This window comes from Labrus mixtus, chromosome 14 (assembly GCF_963584025.1).
Source record: "Labrus mixtus chromosome 14, fLabMix1.1, whole genome shotgun sequence".
NCBI classification, from domain to species: domain Eukaryota; kingdom Metazoa; phylum Chordata; class Actinopteri; order Labriformes; family Labridae; genus Labrus; species Labrus mixtus.
The window spans coordinates 26805701-26831142 of NC_083625.1; the positions used below are offsets into that span (position 1 = coordinate 26805701).

At 40.8% G+C, this 25442-nt stretch overlaps 1 protein-coding gene across 1 annotated transcript in view; it reads right to left on the minus strand.

Moving 5' to 3' along the window:
- The window catches only part of esama (endothelial cell adhesion molecule a), a 78663-nt gene extending 53221 nt beyond the window's left edge, over positions 1–25442 (minus strand). Inside the window, exon 1 of the mRNA XM_061056032.1 lies at positions 24907–25442. Within this exon, the coding sequence (XP_060912015.1) occupies positions 24907–24973 (67 nt within the window). The 5' untranslated portion in view covers positions 24974–25442. The remainder of the gene's footprint in view (positions 1–24906) is intronic.

Consider the following 25442-nt stretch of genomic DNA (forward strand, 5'->3'; position numbering starts at 1 on the left):
ACGTTGTCATGCGTTCTTTTGCTGCATTCAATTCAATATAACGACATCATCAACAAACCATAACACAGTGACGCTAAAAGGCCGGGAATTCTTCTAGCTTCTAGCTGCAACAATGATCAAGACTGTGGCTTTAATAGATCAATATAAGCAGAAGATTCAAATACAGCAGTTTCTAAATAGGGCCCGACTGATATGAGATTTTTTGGGGCCAATATCAATATTGGGGAGAGAACAAAATCCGACACCGATATATCAGCCGATATCTTTCTTAAATCTATGTTTCATCTGTAGAGATAGATAGATTTAGATAAACACATTTATTGCGTTGATACCTCAAATGCAGTTAACAAACATTTGTGGAAAAGATAAATCAGGAAGACAAGATGGTCATTCAACTGGAAAGTAACCGCACATGTACGTGCATCACCGCTTGACACTCTGGAGAGTGATAATGCTTGTTGTAATCTATAAAGCAAACTCTGCTATTGACAGAGAACAGATAGTTTAATACAATGAAACTCAAATGAAATGCTTTTTGACTGGTGAATAAATCTAGTAGTGAATATCTGTGATAAAGTTAGCCGATACAGATAGTCACTGGATATGCTAATATGGGCCGATATTATCGGCTGGCCGATTAATCAGTCGGGCTCTATTTCTAAATATCCTCCTCCATCTTTACATCACTTCAAATGGAAGTTTGAGTTCACTGGGAATACAGAAATAGTGCACAAAGAGTTCATTGCCTGCCTAATGTAGACAACAAATTGCCTTCAGGTCGCATGCACACAATCCACTGAGTGACAATATCTGCTCAAAAAGTGAGCACTTTGCCTAATTACTCCTAAAGTGTGGAGTTAATGGACTCTCAGGGACGGTTGGCCTCAGGAAATCAGTGAACATAATGACGAGTGACTAATGAACGATCAAAACATCAATGACGATCCTCAGCCGAGAGTGCTTCTGTCCCACGGTCGCACAGGTTTGTCAGAGCGCCACAGTGTGTGACACGAAGAGAACGTGTCGCTTTGGGATCGAGCGGCGAGCTTTTCCACATCCGCAGCTCCGAAGCCGAGTCAGCAATAAGCTAAACTGCCTCAAAAACCCGAGGACTTAATCCTGAAAGATCCTGTTTTGCATTCAGTTGAGAGACTTCCACCTCTTCAAACACATGTGCAGGGGAGATTATGGGGGGCTTTTTCTGTGCAGCTGTACTGTACGACAGAGCTGTGTACTGTAGTGCTGCTGAATACAGAGGCATGAGAGGAGAGATGGATGGAGACGAGTGATGTGTGTGTGTTTTCTCCTGGCAGCAGAGGACGCGGCAAAGGCAACAGTGACATAAAAAAAAACACACACAGCACAGAACATCTGTCAGAGCTACTTTTTCCTTTTCCTTTAGGTCCTGTGCTGTTTTTCCATCACTGATATATATATATATATATATATATATATATATATATATATATATATATATATATATATACATATATGTTATATATATTGGTGTTCATGGCCAGGAGGATCAAAAAATAGAGTTTGTGTCAGACATTTTCTGAAAGGAAATTGGTGGAGTCTTTATGTGAGCCTCAGATTGTGACAACTAAGAATTTTAACAATGGTTTCCTGGTGCGGGGATTTACAGAGTGAGGGGAATGTTACGGCTGGTGACAGAAATAAAGCCCCAAACTGAATCACTGTGGGCTTCTAGTTGCAGTTTATTTCTATCTGTGTGTCCCAAAGAGTGACAGACAGTGTAACTGCAGGCGGGACATATTTGTTAATCTAAAAGATTAAAAAGTGTAATTATCTAAAAAATCAAAGCAACAGAGAGAGATGAGAGGATGCATCACGACCAATTACAGGAGGGAAAAGATACCAGTAAACCCCCCCGATCCCCCCACGCTCCATCAGTTTCCCTGAAGATCATGTCATTATCAATCTCAGAACCTTTCAACAATCCTGTCACAATCATGTAGTCTCTGGTAGCAACGGCTTCCTGTGTGGACAGATAAGCGATGGAGGAAATCTAAGGTCAAGACCTCCATTTTTATCAACGTTTACAGTCCCACTAGCAACTTCGGGAAAGTGCTGGAGTCGAGAGATGACAATTATGATCTGATGTTAGCATCATCTCATATGTATGTCTGTTATTATAAGCTAAACGATGTCTGATGATCGCAAATTTGATCTAGGATTGAGTACTACTGACGGGTTCTGCTCCTAGCGTCCCCCAACGACCGTTTTCCTGCGGAAACCAAAGCCTGCTGGAACGAAACACAAACCAGAGCATGTTCAATGCCAAATATCTTCTTACCCCTTGTCAAGCGTTTGAGAGTTCAAAATCAGATCTTGTTCATATCGTTCATGTGAATTTTTTTATGACAGTAGAACAAACAATAACGTGAGGAACGAGAGGCGATTGCTGTAGCATCTATGGGACAAATTAAACTTTAAAGTATTCCAGATGTAATAGAATTCCCTCCAGGACTTGCTGAGATATTCAATTAATGTGAATGGAAGTTAGGTCAAAGTAACCTCGATCTCGCAAACCATAATCTAATAATTTCATCCTGGAGTCCGAAGCGAGTTTGTGCCAAATTTGGAGTGATTCCCTCATGGCCTTCCTGGGACATCATACTCTCCAAGCAATGGATGGGAAATTGGCAAGAAGAGTGTTTTCAATATCAAAGTGAAGATTACATTCATGGCAGAAATTATCATCGCTTAATCAAATTATGCTATCATGCATTTGTGTGAAAGGGAGACCAAAAAATGACCTTTGACCATCTAAATTAAATCAGCTCATCATTTAGTTCAAGTCAGTATTCCTTGAGCCAAAAATCAAAGATATTTTTGCCAGACCTTCCTGAGATAGAGCTATCATAAGAATCAAACAGACGTAGAAAAATCCAAAAACAGTATCCTTAGGCCATGGCTATGGACTTGTCCATAACCACGACACTTCAATAAATGAAACGACATAAACAGAAAGACAACATATTCTTATAACTGTTAATGTAAAACAGAAAACTTGAGCTCTTGTTTCCTCCGCTAACATTACAGCTTCAACAGTCAGGTTGGAGTATAATGCTAAATGCTAGCTGTAGCAGGAGCATAAACAATGCCACAAAATAAAAAAGATAACGAAAGCAACCAGACAAGAGGATGTAGTTTCCAGTTCCTGTAGACGTGTGTCTGCAACATCTGCTCCAGCTCTTTTTACTTTGTGCAGATTCATCCCTTTTCAGATCATCCACTTCCTGTTCACCGTGATGTCGTGATGGTTGTGCTCGAGGTTTCCGGCTTTGTTAAAGGAACTATTTCCCTTCCTTTCTGTTGCTAGATGCTTGCTTGTGGTGCACTAATCAGAGCTCAATTTAAATAACATAACAAAGAGCTGCAGTGTTAGACGAGCACAATTTGTAAAGTGTTCTGAGAAACCTGTTTTTTTATGGTTTTAATTAAATAAATAAGAAATTATGAATTGATTGATTGATTGTTGCAGCAGTTCAAGAAGCTGCGCACAGTGCTTGGACGTTATCAGGATGTTTGTGGAACTTTATTCCCAATTTACAAATTCTTCATAAAAATGTAGCCTCTGTTTGAACGATCTGGTTTCCATTTGTAGAACGTTTTAAAAAGTCAGAGCTGTATCGCCCAGTCACGTGTCAGCAGACATTGGTGTATGAGAAACAGTTACAGGGAGGGCCAAAGCAAGTTGAATCCACCTTAATGACATCCTGACTCTCACCAATGGTAATCTCACAGTGATTTTATTTTGTGTCTATAACAGTGCAGCTAACAATCTGTTCTGGATCAAAAATGTCAACTTGAGGAACACATTTTTCTTGACGCTGTGGCACGACAGCCAATCAGCGTTTAGATTTCCCGACTTCCTGGGATGTATCTGAAATGATTTATATGACCTAGATTCAGCAAACATTTTAAAACACTCTTCTCCTCCTGAGTTGTCTTCAGGACCGAAAAAAGCTTGATTTTTTTTACTCTTTTACAAATCTGCATGATGCCGTTAGTTTAAGCAGACTAAGAAAATCGATGAGGATGTAATGAACCGAGAAATAACAGCCAAACTGGACCACCTTGATGTAACAATTAGCCACTACAGAGTGAATTATCTCTACCATGGGCCATGAGGACATGATGAATATGGATCATTGGTTTCGGTGAGGAACAGATGAAAGATGTCTCGTCTTGGTTAGATCTGCACACACGACGTGTTTCTCTCATGGAGGGACAAACGACACATTTTTTGTCATTTAATTTGGATGCCTCGTTGTGGAAAAGACTCGCTGTGCCAATTACTCTCCCATTTGTGTGACAGAGTTTGTTTAAAGCACTTTGGCACTTAATCTGATGAAAACATGTTTTCTCTGAGGGCTGTTGTCACTTGGACTGAAAATGAAGAAAGAGAAATCCAATTATGACATTGTTGGCCGACTTCCCCCCCCCTCCTGCATATTGAGAATATTAGCAGCACATTAAAACATATCCACTCTCACGTCTGATTGTGGGAGAGGCTGCATCCACCAAGAGAGAGAGAGAGAGAGAGCACAGGGGGACACACGATGTGGGAGATATTTTCAATAAATAGCAATTATACTGTATATGTTGGAGTATGGTGAGGGGGGAGAGGGGGTGCACCTCTGAGCCATTATTGGAGATAATGACATCAACCCAGCTCTCTCCGGAGAGTAGTTATGTGTGACAGAAAAATAGATAAGCGCTTATAATTACACACACCACCAAGGGAGGAGAGGACCAGTGAAGAGCGAGGAGAGAGAGCTGATGTGAGGAGGGAACATGAAGGAACGTATACACACCGACTGATTGAATATACAACACACACACACACACACATTCTTGTGCAACAAAGCACCCGTGCTCTAACCCTCCTGGCCCCGGACACTGATGCTGATGAGATGCTGGAGCTGCAAACCCTCAGGAGACAAGAGATGAAGAAGAGGAGGAGGAGGAGGAGGATGAGGAGGAGGAGGCTCGGACGTCTAGATAAAGAGGAAAATAAGAGGATGAGGAGGAAGAGGAGGGGGAGGAAGAGATTTAATAATGCTGATAGAAGGCACAGAAATGTTTGTGAGCCGGAAGAAAGTGGAGCTACATTGCATCTGTTCTTACAAATGATTCAGTCTCTCCATCACTGAGCAGAGACAGATTTCATTAATGAACTGGCTTGCGGTGCAGGAGGGCGCAGAAGAACAAAAAAAAAAGGGTAATTCCTGCATCTTTAAACTGAGGCCCCTATTATTTTTGATATATTACAGGATCTTAATGACTTATAGGTATAAAAAATGTAAGTATTGCCCGCAGTAAATCTCCTCAAACAGGCTGTGATGGCTACAACGTAATCTCTCAAAGGCAAATGCACCTGAACAACGTCCACTAATATGTGTGTATTTATGTCACTGACAGGCTCACATTGATTGAATACTGTCTGACATCACAACAGAAAGGATCCCAGCAGAGAATGAAGAGCAAGATGCTTTCTGAAAGCAGAAACAGTTGTTACATCACTCTCTTCAGAGACACCTGACTCCATTGACAAAAAGGAGAGTTCCTGGAGGTTTTTTTTTACATTGTTGTGTGTCTTTTTTTCTTTTAAAGGATTAATTTGCATCCTACACAACACAAGAACACAAACAAACTGTGCAGCCAGTAAAGATCATGGCAACAGGAGCAATCCGCCCCCAAAAAGTCTTACTCCTCATCAACCATTAAGACCCTTAAATGTGACCCCTGCATTTACGGCTGGGCAATTAATCCAAAATTAAGAACCATTCAGAACTTGTAACCATCGTAATCTTGTCCATATCGAATAATTAATCAATCCGCAACATGGAAGCAATGTCCGTCGTTTGGACACATTTTGTCTTCAGGGAAGACGACATCATGTAATTTCTACTTTAAAATTAAAATGTGTCGTTTTAATTTCAAGCGATGCTTTGATTTCAGTTGAAAATATTAAATAAATAACCACAAAATAGTTAATCAGATATACACTATTTCAATAGAAAAAAGATCCCAGCTTTAATAGTTGAGCATATTTACAGTAGAGACATGTCAGTTAACTATGAGGGCAAAAAACAAAAAAACAAAATAATCGTTCATTAATCAGAATCGAGGTCTAATTTTCAATTAATTGAGATATTGATTTGAGGTCATATCGCCCAGCCCTTCCTGCAGGTATACAAATACGAAAACTCCCTTCCATGGGTTAACATCTCAGATGAAATCAGGTGGACTGCAGAACATCACAAACACAAACGGTTTCTCATCATCTGCAGCAGACATCTGGAGATGACTTTCAAGTCTGAGGAGTTTGTGGTTGACCGTCTAAAGACAGTTAAACACTCTTTTGTAGAAGTGATTCCTTTTCGTATGACTATGATTCAACCATGCTTTCTAACAGCCTTGATCGTCTGTGCAGTCATTTATCATGATGGCAGATGACGACTCTCATCCTCTGATTGTTTGAAACAATGACAGACGTACCAAAAACAGCTCTACAGTATTTTCTCAATTAACAGTCCTGAATAATTTTAAGTTATTAACTGGCTAACTTGGCAACCGTTTGTGAGACAATTCCTTCATTAGAGCTGACAATTAAATCCCCTTCTCTCCTGTATGGTAAGTGTGCTTCATGAATCATAAGTCTCTCTGAAAATTTGTTGATGAGAAAAAACAACAATCTGGAGCTGTTTGAGGAGATAACTTTTCTTCAAGGAGAAAGGAAAGTCATCGCCAAGAAAGAAATGGCAGCTTATGAGATTTATGCACAAATCTTTGAGTTCTTTTTTTAAAAATTAAATCAAGGTATAATTAATTTCTGCCGATGTCTGAACATTTTTTGTGTGCACATTTTTGGGAAAAACAAAAACTTCTCAGAGATACGTTTGATCAGCTGAATTTCTCAGGCAATAATTCACAGCAGTCATTAAAGCCTGTCTTTCCAATGGCGAGCTGAACCAATACACTGGAGAAATTCAAACACTTTTTGTCATTTAGAGCCACAGATGCAGGATATCAGTGAGTGCTGAGATGACGGAGGATCCTGTTCTCCTGAGAGACACAAAATTGAAATGACGTGATCAATAGATTGGCCGCTTCTCCATCCTGGTGGGACAGGATTTTAGATAATGGATCTGCAGGACACCCTGGCTTATCCTTGTCCTATATCAAAGGCTTCAGCTTCATTTATATCTGACACGACTGCTTTAGTCTGAGGACTATCTGGTTGATCATCTGAAGACAGCAAGACTCTATGAGAGCACTTTTTCATTTTTGAGTGACTTCCTTTAAATGTTGTTTTTAAATGTGCTTATCTACTGAATTACTTTATAAAATGACCTTACTATACCATCAGACATTAAGGAAACATTCTATGTTGAAGTGCTGGCTTCTCTGTTAACAACACAGCAGTCAGTATGTCCTCCTAAGTTTTTATTCCGGTCCGAAGGTTTGTCTTTGTTTTGACCAGAATATGAGGCGGTTTTAAGGCACCCCACGACTCGTTTTGGACGCCCCTCGGTTTTCCAGGCAAACGGTAAACCAACAGGTGTTGCAGCGTTGGAAGCAAGCGATTGCAAGTGTATTGGTTCAGATATAACTAATTCTACCCGACCTAAAAAAGCCTCTGCATTTTTCTCATAAGCTCTACGAGCAGATATGTGGTAAAAATAGGATAAATATCGGAGATTATTAAAAAAAAACAGAGAGAGGTTACACCGCAGAAAGGTTTGGAGACTGATGCAGAGCTGATTAAACATGGAAGCGTTCTTGTCCGAGACATGGCAACATCTGTGCACATCAACTCTATGAGGAGGTGGAGGGAGACAGCTCTCTCCAATGTTTTAAATGTGGACTGCAGTACCCATTTTAAACACTGGCTGTTAGAGCTACATATTGCTCCTTTAAATTACCTGTATCAACAGCGCAGTCATTTAACATGTTGGCAGATGGTGACTCTCATCCTCTGTTTAGGAACACAACTACAGACATATCCAATGTAGATATACATGTAGCACTAACAGGGCACAGAGCGCTCAGCATAAGGGACATGATATCTGGCGGTTTATAACCAAACCCAACCTTTGCTGCATTTGGAAATTTACATGAAAATATTGAAATAGCACTTTCTTCATGACCTATAAATAAGGGGTTTACCACCTGTTTTCTGTGACTCGGAAATACAATGCTACTCTGGAAATTTGGTGATGGGAAGAACAATCCAGCACTGTTCAACCACCAGATTCTCTGCTCAAGGAGAAATGAATGTCATTGTGAAGGAGGGGCCGGATTGCCACAAAAGAGGCTTAAGAGATTTATGCTGAATCTTGAGTGCCATTTTATAATTTACTTACAAAACAGTCTCCTTTAACTGGTTTCTGAACACTGAAATATTTATTTAATACATTTTGGTTTTCATGTTTCAGCTAGTGTTTGGGACCACTTATTGATTAATGAACGTCCTTTAACTTCACGTCCTTGCCAAACTCGTTCCCACAAATCTTCCTTTAAAAGAAAAACTAAACCAGAGTTTTTAAATATGGTGTCAATGGGGACATTTCTGCTGTGGCGTAATTTAATTGAAATTGAAAGGTCATTGAATTGGGAAAGTTAGCTCATGAGAAGATCTTTATGGGTGTGGATGTTGTATCAAGTAACAAAACAAAATTCATCCAAACATTTATCCCACATACCTTCTGGAGCCTATTGAACCTCACACTAAAGATGAAGGATATTAACCGGTGTGAAGTTATCCAGGGGGGTATTTTCCCCTCTGTGCCGTCTGAAGGAACCAGCCTCTTTCTGTCTCTCTATAACAGCCCTTCTGCACTCGTTCTGCCTCGCTGAGAACACCAACACAGCTCTGATGCCCTGCAGGCTTCGGCTTAATAGTGTGACTATAATGACTTTTTTTTCCACAGAGCTGCCTGCTTCCACTGTCACCTCACACACTATTACTCCATCTGGCTTTTATTGAGACACTGTAATTAGACTTCTGCTTATGTCAAAGATTTTCTTCTTTGCACACAAGTGTCAGCTGCTGAGTCTTTAATAGACAGGTTCACTTTACTCTGAATGTGTGTTTGCAAACAGACTGTGTTAGTCTGATACAAATATGACCACAAACGGTGCCCCGTGTGAGACATACAGTTTATTTATATGACCCTGAACTTCAGCCTTACAGATATATGTCAGTGTGTTGATTAAATTTGACATTTATGGGACAGTCAAAGATATATCAGTATTGGTATGTGTTTACTGATACAGATATGTACCAATATAGCCTTTTTCTACATGAATATGCAGAAAACAATACTTTGTGTGATTTAGAAACGGTGTCATCCAGCAGACTTTTAAAATCCCTTCAAAATCTCTTAACACCTAAATTAATTTAAAACAAGAAAAATCTGTATATGTTTCTTGAATTATGATAAAGATCTGTTTTTAAGAAACTTAAAGGAAGAGTGTGCGATTTTTTGATCCAGTAGATGTCGCCCTTGAGCACCAGCATGGAACCAAAAGTAAATGCTGTTTGGCCACACCTCAACCGTACTGAAGCCTCCGCTATCCTCCAGCGACACACCTCCAACCCACCTCCCCTCGTGTTCACATGAAGGAGTCCCCCACAAGCGGCGGACAAACCTATGGCCTGCATTATTGTGTTAGCGGGCTAATGTTAGCACACTTTGGTGAGTTTGTAGCTTAAAATTGCATGTACATTTATACAGATTTACCGTGATCTAAAAATGCTTACATGACATCAAAATAAGCATTGAGTTTGTTATTCTTCTTTCCTCTAGTCCTTGACTAAAACAGCTTGTATACGGAAGGGGAGTACCAGCTTTCCCGTCCATGTAAACCTGATGTTAACACTGTTTCTGATTTGTCAGGTGAACGTGTCTTTCAATTAGGTGTAATGAGACATCTTTTATATATTTTTAGATCTTTTAGAAATTAGACAATTAAACTTGCTAAGATTTGAGCTTTTGCGGTGTGTATTTTTTTGTGTGTAGAAGTGGAGATGAGCAACCATTACGCCAAATGTTTAATGTAAAAACAATTAAGTAGCATACTTGAGTTAACTCTTAAAACCCCTATAAGAGGGGAGCTGAAGAGCCAATCGGATATGTTGCACGCCCCATGTATTGAGGCTATGGACCTCATCACAGAGGCCATGGGTTCGAATCCAAACAGAGCCCTTTAGCTGCATGTCATCCCCTACTCTCTCCTTCCAACACTTCCTGTCTCTCTTCAGCTGTCCTATCCAATAAAGGCAAAAAAAAGCCCCAAAATAACTATCACAAGGAAATTCATGTATTTTTCTAACAATTGTTCTGTAGTGGTTGTGGATCGGTGGTTGAACGTCTTCAATCAAAAGGTTGGCAGTTCTGCACCCAGCTCCGACATTAACATGTTAAAAGTGTCTTTTGGCAAGACACTGGATCCCAAATTGCTCCCAAAAGCTTAGCCAATAATTTGTGTTTGTGTTTGAATGGGATTAGCTAATGCTGATGTGCATGAATGGGTGAATGTGACATATAGGTTACAAGTACTTTGAGCGGTCCAAAGATTACAAAATTGCATACAAGTACAGTCTGTTGACCATTTAACATTCAATTGTTTTTTTTCAGGAGAAAAACAAACAGCTGTTGTCAGGCCGAGAGCAGGAAGAGAACACAATGAAAGCTGTTCCAGTGAAGTACAATGTAATACGCCTGTTACTGAAACTGCTCTGGATGTATAAATAAGTGTGAGTCATGAGGGTCATATTTAGTGGCTTTAGTGGCCAGGATTATGTCAGTGTCCCTGAAGTCGTAAATGCATCAGCCTCTAACCCCCACACACTGCCCCCCCACCCCCACCCCCACCCCCATAAGTACCTCCAAGTAAGAATAATTTAACACAGCCTATCTTGTCTAAGCCCATGCCCTCAATTCCCGTCTGTCCACAGCTTTATTAACTTTTTTTTTTTTTGAAGGACAGGTCAGAAGGATGTGTGTGTTTGCTGACTTCTGCCTGTAACATCTGTCAGCGGCACCGGAAGCAAGGCTGCGTTCACTCACAGCAGTCTTGTCGTCTTGACTTCAACACTGAAGCCTTCAGCAACATGAGGGCTCTTATAAGTAACCCCCAGTTTTAGCAACGCTTCTTCTCTCTGGGAGAAGGAAAAAAATCAACAAACCACAACCCGAAAAAACCCTTTCAAAACCAAGAATAGAACTGTGATTAATGAAATGTGTTCAAAAAAAGCATATACATGTTTAAGCCTACTGTATGTGTCTGCCAATGGGCAACATACTGTCGGCCATTGGCAGATGTTTAGTAATCAGGAAATAACCGGTTATACTCAACCTAGGTGTCTGTGGTAATTATCAAAGAGAGGGGGGACACTTTTTGCATGGGTGACATTGTAAGGAGAACAATTTAGTCACTTTTAACTAGACTGTTTGCTAATGGTTGGAGAAAAAGTATCATTTTGTTAAAAACTGTATGATCAACAGGGTACCTCGTACACAGCCCTCAAAAGGATTGTGGGACTTTAGCAACCACCAAAGAAACATCTAATTCTCAAAGCACACAGAAAACATTTAAATGCACCCCAAACTGTGCTGAGGAGAAAACTGATCAGCACATATCTGTGCTCTGGTGCTGTTTGTGAGTTTATTACCCGGCTATTAAATACTTTATTCTGATTGGCCAATAACGCACAGCAATGGTCTGCTCTCCCTCAATAGCCCACCGTTGTCAAGAAGAACAAAACCGTTGCTAAGAAAAGCAACCGGTTGCCCAGGACGTGACTCTTATCACAGACCTCTGGTGGACTAACTGTAATCACATCAATCGGGTTTATATTCCGTCAGTGTGTTTACTGTGGGGAAAAAGAGAGGGTGACAACAATGGTGGAAAGAGGATAAAAGATGTAAGAGCTGTACTGTATGTTCAGTATAGTGGAGGAGTGGCCACAGGTGTGTGGAGGTGTTTGTTTTGGTTTCATCCTGGTGCTCGAGGGCGACATCTACTGGATCAAAAAGTCGCACCTTCTTCCTTTAATAGTAGCTGATTCACAAATTCAGAAATCTGATTCTTGAAGATATGAGGAAATCTCTACATATCAATTAGTAAGTGTAACTTTTTCTGTTCTACCATCAAATATTTTTGCTTTTCTCATACTTGCAATATTTTTCCCATTTCTTCTTTTTTGACAGATGACCTTTTTTGCCATGTAGAAGACAGGCAGCGACTGAAAATCCAAAGCCACATTGCAGCTGCCAGGAATTCACACTTGTGTCTGTATCCTGTGATTGTTATCTTTCTATAAGTCAGCACAGTGGCTGTGCCTAGCACTACGTCAGTGACCTATTATTAGTAATCATTAGTGGTTACTATTATTCTCAGAGCAGAGGCAGATGGGAAAATACTTTTTTTTACATCAGCAGTCTGATGTGAGGCTGTGCACAGAGGGAGAAACCCCAGCACAGCAGTCTGACTGGGAACCACCTGATAAGCCTGCTGTTGCTCTCGGAGCTGTAAATAGTCATTAACCAGAATACTGTCAGTGTCTGGATTCAGGAGCGACGCAGGAAACCCTGTATTAGAAGTCTGGTGTGTGGCTTAACGCTGCAATCGTATATCGTGAGTGCCGTTCAGCAGCAGATGTCATTATTGAAACCCTGCATCCATCATGATAATGTCTCTATAAATATACCATACGACTGCTATTTATTTATACACATAATGCCTGGTCGAGGGAAATTGTTATTGTCTATGAAAGGAGAGAGGCAAACATCATGTGGGAATAACTCTGTTTATGTGGCCCACATGCCAAACAATACACAGAAGCACGTTTTACTGCTCACCAGAGATTTCTATCAGGAAATACATCAACAGCCGCACACAGCAGCACGGTCACATGTGTGCTCTGCGGGCTGATAGAGAAGAAGAAGAAGAAGGGAGGGACACGGGGAAGAGGAAGAGAGGGATGAAGTGAGGAAGTGTGTGTGACTGTCACTTTAAGAGTCTGACGTTGGGAAAGTCGCCCAGTGCCTTTCTCATGACCCCTGAGGGGAGGCCGTCTTCCTTCTGGGTGCATGGATGGAGATGGGACAGATCAGGAAAAAAAAAGCCAATGAAAAAAAAAGGGACAACACAACATGAGTGTCATAAATGCCTTTAAGTCACTACTTCTTACTGTCTGTGTTCGCCCTCTGAGGAAAAAAAATCACAAACTGCTATTTTCTTGCTTCAAAAAGTGACAGCCAAACATCTCCAAGCAACAAGTTTCCCAGTTCTGTTTTTCCTCCGCTGCTTTCCCACACTTTTCTGTCATGTTCAGACTATAAATATGACTGTTTGTGTATATTTAAAAATAGGGTTGACTCAGTGAATGTGGGGCAGGAGGAGAAACTTGTCTCAGATGGTTTCGCCTGAACATGGTCTTTAGAGGTCAGAGCAGACTTTAATATATGCAGCTAATACTTCACTGCTCCACATTCTTTAATCACTCATTAATCCTGTGAATGTGACTTTCATTTAGGTAAGATAATTAGATCAAGGTGTTTACATGACCCCAGGCTCAATTGAAGTTTTTTTTTTCTTTAATTAAATTACGGTTGAAGTGTAAATGTTCTTGTCAGAGCCTCTGAAGTGTCTGTGAACATGTGTTGTCTGAAATGTAATCAACGCGGAAGAAAAAGGGTGAAAATGACCTCAAAGACAGATGATAAAATTCTACATGATGACGTTTTATGACAGAGATTAATAATATTAAGTAAGGCAGGCAAAATGTCTAAAAGAAACACAAAAAAGCGACGACAAAATACCAACACAAATAATCTTAAAGTTGCAAAATAACTACAAGGAAAAACAAAACAACTGTATAAGGAAGCAAATTGGCCACACAGTGATGCAAAAAATCCATACAAAAAAAACAAATTTTGACTGTAAAAGGTCAAATTTGTAACACTAAGTTGACCTGAGCGTGTGAGCAGGTGTTTGAGCAGTGAAACGTTATATTCAAGTAATGACATCAGCATCGAGTACCCATCCAGATGTTGTTATTGAACAGAGGTTGCAGTGTTTGTTCATGCTCAAGCACTGCTTGTTTACGCCAGTTGAGGACCATGAGGACTGACTTATGTACTGACTGGAGTTTAACGAGGTTTGAGCACTTTTGATAAACACTTGAAGCCTGGGTCCTCTACCGCGTACCTGCACACACAGACTTATACTCTATTAGCTTCAGTAATGTCAACTCTCTGCTTTCACATCAAGGAGCATTGAAAAAAACAGCAAGTTAAAGTTGTTGGACATCTTCTTTTTTTTTTTTTTTACTTAGCTCTGGTGATTGCAACATCTGAACAATATTATGTGCCGTCTCATATTCATGAGCATGTTTGTGTTCACAGTGCAGTGTGATGTCATAGTCTGCTCCCTCTTCGAGCTCCAAACCGTGCCGTGCTCACAGGAACTTTAAGGTTAGTACCGTCCATCCTGCTAACGAAAAATCCTGTTCTTTATGTGTTGTGTTAATCTTCTTATTCATTTGTTGTTCAATAGCGGTTAGCAAACCTTTACAAGCATTACTGCCACCCTGGGTTGGGGTGTGAATACTGCCATGTGTGACTGCATATTTCATCGTATTCACCGGATGACTGCATGCGTCTGAACCGTGCCAGTTAAGGGCAGTGGAGATACTACAGTCTGTTGGGACCCAAAGTGAAATTAATTAGGGGGCCCTCAAACCAGCATTAAGCAGGGCAATAAGAGTGAATACTGTCAGATGGGGCCCCCTTAAGGAGGTTTCCTAATTTTGACATTATGTGTCACTGCATTTGTTTACATTTTGTCCGCCCTCTGGGGCCCTTTACTTTTCTGGGGCCCCAATCAGTTGCCTGCCTTGCCTGTTGACAAGCAGCGGCTCGGGTTAAGGGCGAATATAAAAACCGTTACAGAACTTTGAGAAATCCTAAATTGATTTCAAAAGGACACAAAGGTACTACAAATGTGTTTGTCTTGATGTGACATGTCTGTGGTTTATGTGTCATGTCATGTTCCGCAGAACAGGAACCTGCTGGAAACCAGTTTTTAAACTGAGTCAGGCCCACTAAACTGTAACTGAATGTTACTTTTAAAACTTTCCTGTATAATAAATGGAAAAAAATATGAAATATAAACAGACAGAAAATGGCTATAAACCATGTTGAACAACTGATCTGCAAAGTTATCACAACAGACTACAAAGAGATGCCACATGACGTAGGCTTCTTGTTAGTAATCCTTGTTTGTACTTTTCTGAAGCTTGCTTAAATGTTGGATGGCTAAGTATGAGGAACTGGAACCTTGAGGATTAGAAAATACAACACAGTGTGATGCAACATTTTCGACAGAAGTAGGTTTCACAAGGTTAGGGAGAAAAACATTTTCCAAAAGGAGAAGCTACAGTAATTTTTCAACTGTGTGTGACTCCTCCTGCAGTGTGCTTGGCTCGCTCTTTATCCATCACTGTGAGGGTTTAACCTATACTAATCTCCTTGCAGGTTCTTGTTGTGCCGGGCCATGTACGGAGCGCCAGTGGGTGTAAATACACGGGATTACAAGAGACTGACGATTGGACAGCAAACTGCCTCGGCCGGGGAGGAGAAAACAGCACTGTTGTATTTCTGTGTCATTACGTATAGATAAATCCCTCAATCTCCTTCCTCAAATCAAAATTGCACCAGTTGCGAGGGACACATACATGGGGAGTGCGGCCTTCAAACTGCTCTAATCCCGGCTCAAAGTGGAAAGGGGCTTTGCTATCCATTTGGTATTATTCTAAGAAATAGGCAATTAGAGATAAGGCCCTGGTTGTAAGAAGACAGGGCTGCCTTATACACGGCCCTCGTGGGATGTATAATATATTTTAGGATGAGCTGTTGTCAGGGCAACAATAGGAGGTGAAACAGGAAATCAATGTGTCATATATAGAGTGTGTCAGTGTGCCAGGCTGCGAGACATGTTGTGTTATAGGAGGATTAGCACCCTAAGTGGCCCCGTGTTAAAATAATACATGAAGCTAAAAATAATGCGCTCATTCACTCCTCTAGCTCTCGCCTCTGACATCCCAGTGCAGCCTTTGAAGCTCACATGGGCTGACCTTGTTAAATAAGTAAAGTCCACTGTGAGACCCACCTGGAAAACAAATGACCGTGTTCTTCATGCTGCATGGAGAGTCCAGAGCGATTGTACAAACGGTCGAGTACAGAGATAAGACACAGCTCGTACATTGTTTCTATGAGCAGGTGGCCAATGATAGAGGACGTCCGGCTTATCGTGTGCACTCATGTAAATGTATTCACATCTGGCTAAAAAAACACAGCGCTAATGTCGAGGAATGAAGAAGTGGCTCATGTCAGTGCACTCTGTCACAGTTTTAAGCAGGATTGGAGCGTCTATAATTAGTCTGGATTGGGGTTGTTTGGATTTCCACTGAAGAGGACCAAGTCAATTCATACACTTGAACCATTCCAGTATTCTCCTGACAAACATACCAGTTCAATCCCCCTGGAGCCCAGAATAATTCCTGGAAGTTGCTGGAGTTTTAAACCCCTCCCCTTAATGAGCATCAATGCAAACAAACAACTTGATCTCAAAACAGGAAGACTTCGGAAAATTACGAATTGTTTTCATTTGGAAACTCAACCTCTTTTGTTTGTTGGTGTGTAAAGCTTCAGATTCCACAAATACTGTGTAGTTTAAAGCATTGCAGATGTTTACCCTCTGTCAGGGGCATGTTCAGGCTTCTTGGGGTGGGGTGGCCCAACTGGGGCTCTGACATGTGAAGGGGTGGCCTGAAGTTTGTGTGCACACATATGAATAAATAGCATCTATTTACCTCTTCTGTCCACACTAATCACATCAACTATGAAGTAACACAAGATCATGGCACCCCCCTGGTGGTGAAATGAACTACCAAACTCCATTGGATCTGCAGAGTCCCTCTGCACCTTTAAGAAAAAGCTAAAGACCCAGCTCTTTCATGAATACCTACTAACTTAATGATGATGGTCTCCATATTATTGATGATGATGATGGTAATGACGATGGTTTTTGTTTGATAACGATGACTTATAAGATGGTTTCTATACTGATTAGAGCTCTCAAGAACTGCCCTCAATGTTGTGCTTTGCCTCTGGTCACTTCCTGTCAGCACACCTGTCTGTGTGTCCAATCAGACTCAAAGCTGATCGTTTGCTCTTATTGACATTGTTCCTTTTTTCTAGATCCTTGCTTGTGTTGTTCTTACTCTCTGATGTACGTCGCTTTGGATAAAAGAGCCTGCTAAATGAATTGTAGAATGGCAACATATACATTTTCTAAGCTTGTTTCTTCAAGGACTCAGTTCTAAGTCACAATTTAAGTATTAAATTATTTTAACATAAAAAAAATTGCATCTGCACACTGAAAACTATGAACTATCCGTCTGCCACACAGCCTGATTAGCGGATTTTAGTCCCACTTCTGGCAAGGCAAATAGCCTTTTGGGGTGGCACCTGGGGTGACCAATAAGGCAAATGTCACCCCTGGTTGCGCCCCTGCCCTCTATGTATGAGCTTGGGTAACATTGTGTTTGGGCGCGCTGCTGTTACCGTCAGAAGGAAATGACAAGTTCACGGTGGTCTCCTGGACTCCTGCTTTTTAGTATGTGAGGCTGACGAGGGTGCACTGGTGCGAGGCACGCACCATGGGGTGAAAAGTTGTGTCTGGGGTGGTATTTTTGTCTGTGTTTTGGTTGAAGTTGCAATAATGATTATTTAATTGATTATGATGTGGTTTTAGGTTTTAAGGTTTTTGTGGTTTAGTCTTTTTCCAATTATTGCAAGCAATACGTTTATACAACAGAGACAAAGGAAATTATTTGTATCTATTCATGATACACTAGGACGGATTTAGGAATGACCACACTGAATGAAAACTTAGTTTGTCCATCTATAATTAGGCTTTCCAGATAACACAATGTCTGATAATAAAACTAGGAGGATGCTCACAAACATTTACCCGTATCAGCGAAACAATGAGAGATAAAAGACGACACTTCATGTGAGTCTTGAGTTTAAGAACAAACAGGAGGGCAAATTCAATCAAGCAATTAGAACAACGAGCTTAATGAGGCACACTGCCCATTGAACCTGGACTAATGTAATCAAATTAGCTGATCCAAACACGCTGTTGATACAATGTTAATGGGTTTATGAAACTAATCCACACATTTGAATATTATGCAGTTAAAGTTTCATACAAAAGAGACGATAAACGCAGGAAAGGACAGCATTCCAGTTCAGTGGACTTGAAAATATAATATTGTGTTTTTTGAGCTGTTGTGGCTTCAACTAATGTGTGTATTTATTATTCCTACCTGGACGTTGTACCAGGACACGTCTAGAACTTTCAACTCTAGGCAATTATTGGTTTATTGTTTAAGGCGTGAGTTTATTGTATGCCATTACATATCTATTAGGGTAGCTCCCTAAAAGACGAGAATTGAGGAATCAGCTGAGACGACCCCAATATGCAATGTGAGAGCAACAGCGTAGGCTATAAGTGGACTCACATTTTGTTGCTATAGAAGCGAGGTGGACAAAGCGGTACCTCTTATCTCTTTGCTGACCTTGTCCTGCACAGGTGAAAGACTTCTTGACAGAGTCTCATCCTTCCACCCTTTTTTAATCAAATGTTTCACTTCATGTGAATATTTGCTGTGGAAAATGTAAAAATAAAGGCAGATTTCTTCTGTTCATCTGACACCTACCCCTGGCAGCGATTAAAGACATTCAAAATTGTAATACAGAAATCGTAAATCTTGTCACTGATGCTCTTGTTTGCTTACAGAGCTCTTAAAGAGGCATCAGTATTAATTTGAGTCTGTTTTATTACCAGCTAGAAACACCTTTAAGTTTTCATTACAAGGAATAGACTAAGGGTTGGATTGTCAGGATAGAAGCAGCCCTATTGAATAAAAATGGAAGCAGACACAACACATAATGATGGGCTGTGAGCTGAGCTGCCACTAGCTTGTTTGTATGTGCTCAGCTTGATTTTTAGTGTTCATGGTTCACAAGATTTGTAAAGGGAGCTATATTATCCTAAGGTCTTAATCTCTCTTTAACAATCTCTCTCGTCTTGCTGATTAAAATTTGTAAGACCAATAAATAAAGCAGTTTTAGTTTAAAGATAATTGTTTGTTCTGAGGGGTTTCGGGGGCTGCATGCAGAGCTGCTGCTCACTAGAATCCAAACTTATCCAGTTTGATGTTTAAACTGAGAACATCGTAGTGTAACTGAAAATGCTACAAAAGAAATCTGCTTGTAATTTTTTTATGTACAAAAGATAAGATAAGTTGTGTCTTATATGTAAAACATGAGACTAATGTAAGCTAGTTGAGGAGTTTTGTCACATTGGACTGATTAAAAGAAAAGGAACCAACAGTCAAAGGTTTGTAACAAACAGTGAAATTTGATTCCAGCAGCCCTGCCATTTGTTACATTAATTTATATCCTTTGGATTTATTGCCATTTTTGATTAATTTGCTGCTTATACATTTCATATACTTGATTCAATGTCAATTATTTTGCCTGTTAGCTTTAGAAAACAGTGAATATGTTTTCTATAACCCAAGAAGGTTTCTTTAAATGTCTGATTCGTCCAACCAACAGTAAAGCTCTGGATATATTCACTTTACTGAACTTGAATATTGTCGATTCTCCAAAATATTTCTCAAATACTGAGTATACAGATGAGTAAGGTTCCTTCTGATTTGAACGGTCTGCTACTGTTCTCTCCTGCTCTAATTTCTAACTGAAACACAAACTCTACCCACTCTCGTTTGTCGGAGGATGTTTGCTCACTTCCTGCTCTCGGCTCCATCGGGGACTCAAGGAGCGCTCGGCTTTTCCTGTTGCCACTGGCTGCTATTCATGAACGCTTCCTCTCTGTATCAGGGCGGCCTCGGTGTTTTCAGGACACACCTGCAGGGCGATTGATGGTGAGTCAAACGCTGAGGTCATATTGTTGTCCTGTTGGACTGTGACACTGAATCACCACAGCTGTTAAAAGTCTAGATTAGTCACTTGAGGGCTTTACTTGCAATCACTCCCTGACATGCCTTAAAGGTGTCATAATATCATAAAGTGGTCTGTGTGGGAGCATTTTTTTTTTTTCAGGTGCTGCCCCTCCCCGGAGCAGAATTGAGATTGCCTGTGTCAGCCCATGTGATTGTTTTGGCAACAGAGCTGAAGAGCACACACAGTCTGTGGACAGCCAAAAGCAAACTGAGGCAGAATGTGAAGCTCCCGTTTGCTTTTATGTCTCACAGGCTGAAAGGGAGCTAGCAGGCTGTCTGTGGGAGCGAACACGCACTCACCTGAAGCAGATGGAGCTTCCGGACTTAAATGGATATCTCCTGTTTCTCCATCAGAGAGGGGAAGGGGTCCTTTAGAGATAAGGTTATCTGAATGTTCGAAGCATTTATGACTGCCTTTATCAAAAATGTCTTTATCGTTCATGCTGGGAGTTGGGTGGACCCAAAAAAGGACGATGAAATTATATTCAAAACGAATGACGGGGCGAACAGGAATCTCTGTATGCTATTTTAAATGGATGACTTTTAGCCAAATCTGATGCCGGGAAAGTGGAGTCATGCAGTCTGATGGACATAAATATTACTTTAAGGGGAGCTAGCGCAGCACCCAAACCACAATTTTGAGAGCCGAGTCAGATTTAGCTGTTTAATAAGAAGATTTGACTCTTTGTTCCTTTTTTTTTCACTTCACACACCCCTATAAGAGTCGGATGTTTTACCTGTAAGACGCCCATGTATCAGAGTTTCTCATAAGCCCTGCTGCCAGTCACACTTAAATGTTTGCAATGATGGACTCACTCTTTTATGCACCCATCTAATAAAATACATATGCAAAGTCTTTCTCTATTTTTTAAAGATCCCATATTATCCTAATTTTCACCTTCCGTGTTGTCAGTCTGTAAAACATATACAGAAGCTTTGCAAGATTTGCAGCTCAGAAAAACAATTTTTTTTAATCTTGTACTGTCATCCATAAAAACCATCATTGCAGCCTTGTTGCAGCCTCTGCCTTGTTTCAGCTGCTGTCTCTTTAAGACCTCCCTCCCCACATGCCCACTTTCTTCTGATTGGCCAGCTCCCTGGAAGCCTTCCAGAGGCAGAACACTGTAGGGCTGCCAGTGGAGGGCTGCTACCCGGTGCTAGGAGAAGAGTGCCTGAGTCAGAGGTTTTAACAGCTGACGTCGAGGCTTGAAGCAGTATCGTAAAATTATTGGTTTCATATCGTTGAACTACAGCGTGATTTGCAGAACAAGCAGAATAGCAGACTTATCCTCACATACATTTACCTCATAAGCAGAAACTTTGTCCCCGTTAAGTACGGGAATCCTGCATTGTTACATTATACGTTAGCTTAAAAATGGGGATCAGCATAATAGGTAAACTTTAGTAATGTTTTTAAGGATGTGAAGGGTTTGGGTTAGCCAGCTTTGCAGCTGCTCAGCTCCCAGCCCCCCCCAAGATGAATGGAGACACTGACTTACTGAAGAGTGACTTTAAAACAATTTCCAGCAGACAACTTTTATACTGCTTTTTTAAGTCCATTTACCATTATTATTGTTTTAAAGGTCCCATATTATGCTTTTTCTGGTTTTATATGCTCTTTAGTGTGTTTTCCAAGTGTCCTGTGCATGTTTAGGCACATCTATGTGCAAAAATTACAAGTCCGCGGAAACGCGGCTTCTCCTATGTCCTCCTGTTAGCTGTAGCATTAGCTGCATGTAACGCTCGGTTCTAGCCCCCCTCGATAAAAATTTGTCAGTGCGGCTTCATTGTCAGTGTGAGATCACTGATCTAAGCCCATTGGCTCGTTGTGGCAAGCCCTGCAGCTCATGCTGAAATTTCCGAGAAGCGTGCTGAGCAACTGACCAATAACGACAGAGCGGATCGGCAGACCAATCAGAGCAGACTTGGCCCACGTGGGGTCTAACAGTGGGGGCTCAGCAGAGTGCAGCTGACGGACTCAGAGCGTAGAGGGAGCAAGGAGGAGCAGTACATGAAAACAGAGACTTTTTTATAACTTTATCTATTGTGAACGTACAAAAGTAGGTACATAGATTAAATATATGAACCCCAAAAAGGGCATAATATGGGCTCTTTAATTGTCATAAACAGGATAAAGCATTCTAGTCGGCTTATTTACATAAGTTAGCAACAGCTCGGCTCTCGACTCCGTTAACCTCAAGAAACACAGATTTTCATTCAGTGTTTTTACGGGGGCTGCACAAGTCATTGCAATTTCATCGTTATTATGAGCTTTCACAATAAACACATTTGTTGCAATAAAAAATATAAATTGTTAACAAGCAATGCTTTCTCACTCTTCATGTGTTCATTTGACCTATTAGATAGTATAAATTAGTACTCTTTGTTGCCAAGCTAATGGCCTTACATGCCAGCATGAGGGCTAACAACAGCTAAGAGAGCTGATGGATGTATGAGGAAACGCAGCAGAGTGGGGGCTGATTTGAAACGTGTCTACAAAGTGGCTGTTACTATACAGACTAGTGGATACCTCCCACAGAGTCACGTTACCATCTCTGGTCAGAACTGGGATTTCAGGACCACTGTCCGATGGACAGATGATCGGCACAACACAGAATACATAGGGGACAACAGGAATGTCTGTGCCCGATGTATTTTTGTGAAATATACATAATTTACCAGTAATCAATTACTCATTACAAAAAAAAACAAGTACCAGAATAATGAAATGACTGAGAATCCCAATCCCTATTGGGCCTGAGTATAATGCTGATGCTAAGCTATCAGCTACCCTCAGAGTAATTGGTGTTTATTGTTTATTTTTTTCAATTCATATCTTTATCGCAAAACTGATCGCAGTAATCACACTTTGCATATTTTCTCATATCGTGCAGGTCAAGAGAAGTTAGTGGATATTTCAGCTGCTGGCTAAAACCTTTGAAATGATAAACATGAAAGAAGTGTTGCCTAAAGAAGCTGAGCTCCTATAAACAAGCTGCTAGCAGCTCAGCTGTTGGCTCCTCTTGCTACTGGCTGCTTCTGAATTGTAAAGTGCCAATACTCAATCTGACAGTAAACAGTACATCTGTGCTGTATACTGTTAGGATCTACTGTTCAGTAGGTCCATATTTGTTCCTACTTCGTCTGATTCATTCAGAGTGGAAGTGACATCATTAGCCCGTCTCATGTTATTGACACTCCAACTTACATGTGATATCCACGATGGTTCAGAAAATAATACAAAACTCCACATTGCATGTAAACAGTTTAACAACTTAACATTTGAAAGGCGTGTTACCCGAACCGGAAGCATCCACCCTTCTTATTGTTTTTTTTTTCATCCTCCTTTGTTTTGACTTGAAGGTGCACCTGAAGTGACGTTTTACATTTGATTTTGCACAGCATTGTGGGTGTTAAAATACAATTCATTTCCTTAAAGGGTGCATCCAAACCATACTGTACAAAACCTAACTGTTGCACAAAGGTTAGCATCCATCCTGAAATGTTCAGTCTACTGAGGTGGACCCAAGAAATGCCCACTGAATGACCCCGAGGGTTCAGTCTACTGAGAAGTCTGCACTCCATACTGAACTGTGGCCTCTGTTTCTCCAACAATGTGTAAGCCTGTTTTTTTTTTTTAAACAGGAAACTGCTTTATTGCGTGTTTTTTCCATTTTTTTAAATCAGAGGGTTTGGTTGTTTTGAAGAGGTGGAGACCTTGCCAAATAACTGAACTCCTGATTCAAAAAATAAATAAACATGCAGAAAATCTGCCGGCCATTTTTTACTCCCATTTTGAAAGTTTCCATTGGTCGTGCTGTTGCTTCTCGATTAATCTGGCCTTAATGCATTTTAAGATCAAGGGTGCAGAGGTTCACCTGACTAGAGGTGAAACTTTTAGGGGGAAGCCCTAGAAGGAAACATGCAAAACTTCTTTCAAGAATGACCTCTGTCTAACTATCTTATGAAACATCACGACAAATCATAATGTGTAAAAAAAAAAAAAAAATGATGCTCCCCTCAAGATCCGACTGTTAAGATTTTTTTTAACCTGAATTAATCATTTGCAACGTCTCATTCCTTAAAAGACTTTAAAATAAAAAATAAAAAACATGCAGCTGCACAGTGCCCCAATTTTTCAAATCAGAGAGATGGCAGGAGGAAAAGTAGGCTGCCTGTTACATTAGAGCTATCAGTGGAAGTAGGAGTTAAATACATTGCTAGAGAGAGTGTCTGTCTGCTAATGTTGCCGCAGCCATAAAGGGATTATTCTTCCCTGGAAGACATAATCATGTGTAACACACTTGTTTCAAAACGCTGTGAAAAACAAACAGGTGTTTCAGCTTTAATTCCCACCTCTTCATCCTCTGGCACACATTCACGAGAACCCCCAGAAACACACCCGCTTTTTCTCTAATTTCCTCATTAGTCATTAAGACGTGCTGGAAATGAGTATTCAGTTTCATTATCAATGAAGGAATGAGGGAGATATTTTTAAAAGTAGGGCACAAAATATGGGGAATGAATGCACTTAATGTTGACAACCCCCACAGGAGATGGAGAAACAGCAGGAGTGTGCTGATGAAAATGTTTCACATTGGTGAATGTAATGAATGAATGTCACCTTGGAGTAGGCTATTATAAGCCAACTTTTTTGTATTGGTTTGAAAACTTTAAATAAATGAAGTGAGTGTTTAAATGTTATTTAGTGTATCATAATTGCAAACCTAGAAACGCGTAAAAAAATAGGTATTTTTACTCACGGGAGAGCCCCCACAGGAAGGTGAAAGAGAGCAAAGTAAGTTTCCTCGAAGTGGTATAGACCTCCATGGTTGATGTTTCCACTTCTCAGCGTGTTAATGTCCTTGTCCCTGCTTTATATATGAGCTCTGTGTCGCCTCAGGCAAAAAGCTCTTCAAGTGTGTCAGGTGGTTTTCCGTCAGAGAGCCGGGGAAGGTAAGGGACACTTCAGGTGAGGGGGGAATGTGGACGCCGTCTGATCCCGCAGCCACAGGAATCTCTCTCTTTTTTTCCCACTTTGCGGTCAAAGTGAAGTGTGAATTATTATCAACAGCTCCGACGCTGACGCTCCTCCGGCACTCTTCTTCGGCTCCTGTTAACGCTCGGCTGCGCTGTCTTTACCCAGACGGCCGCGGGAAGCCGACAAGTCCGCAAGTTGACATCCTGTGTCCTTTTTTTTCTGAGAGAGAGAGAGAGAGAGAGAGAGAGAGAGAGAGAGAGAGAGAGAGAGAGAGAGAGACAGAGAGAGAGAGAGAGAGAGAGAGAGAGAGAGAGAGCG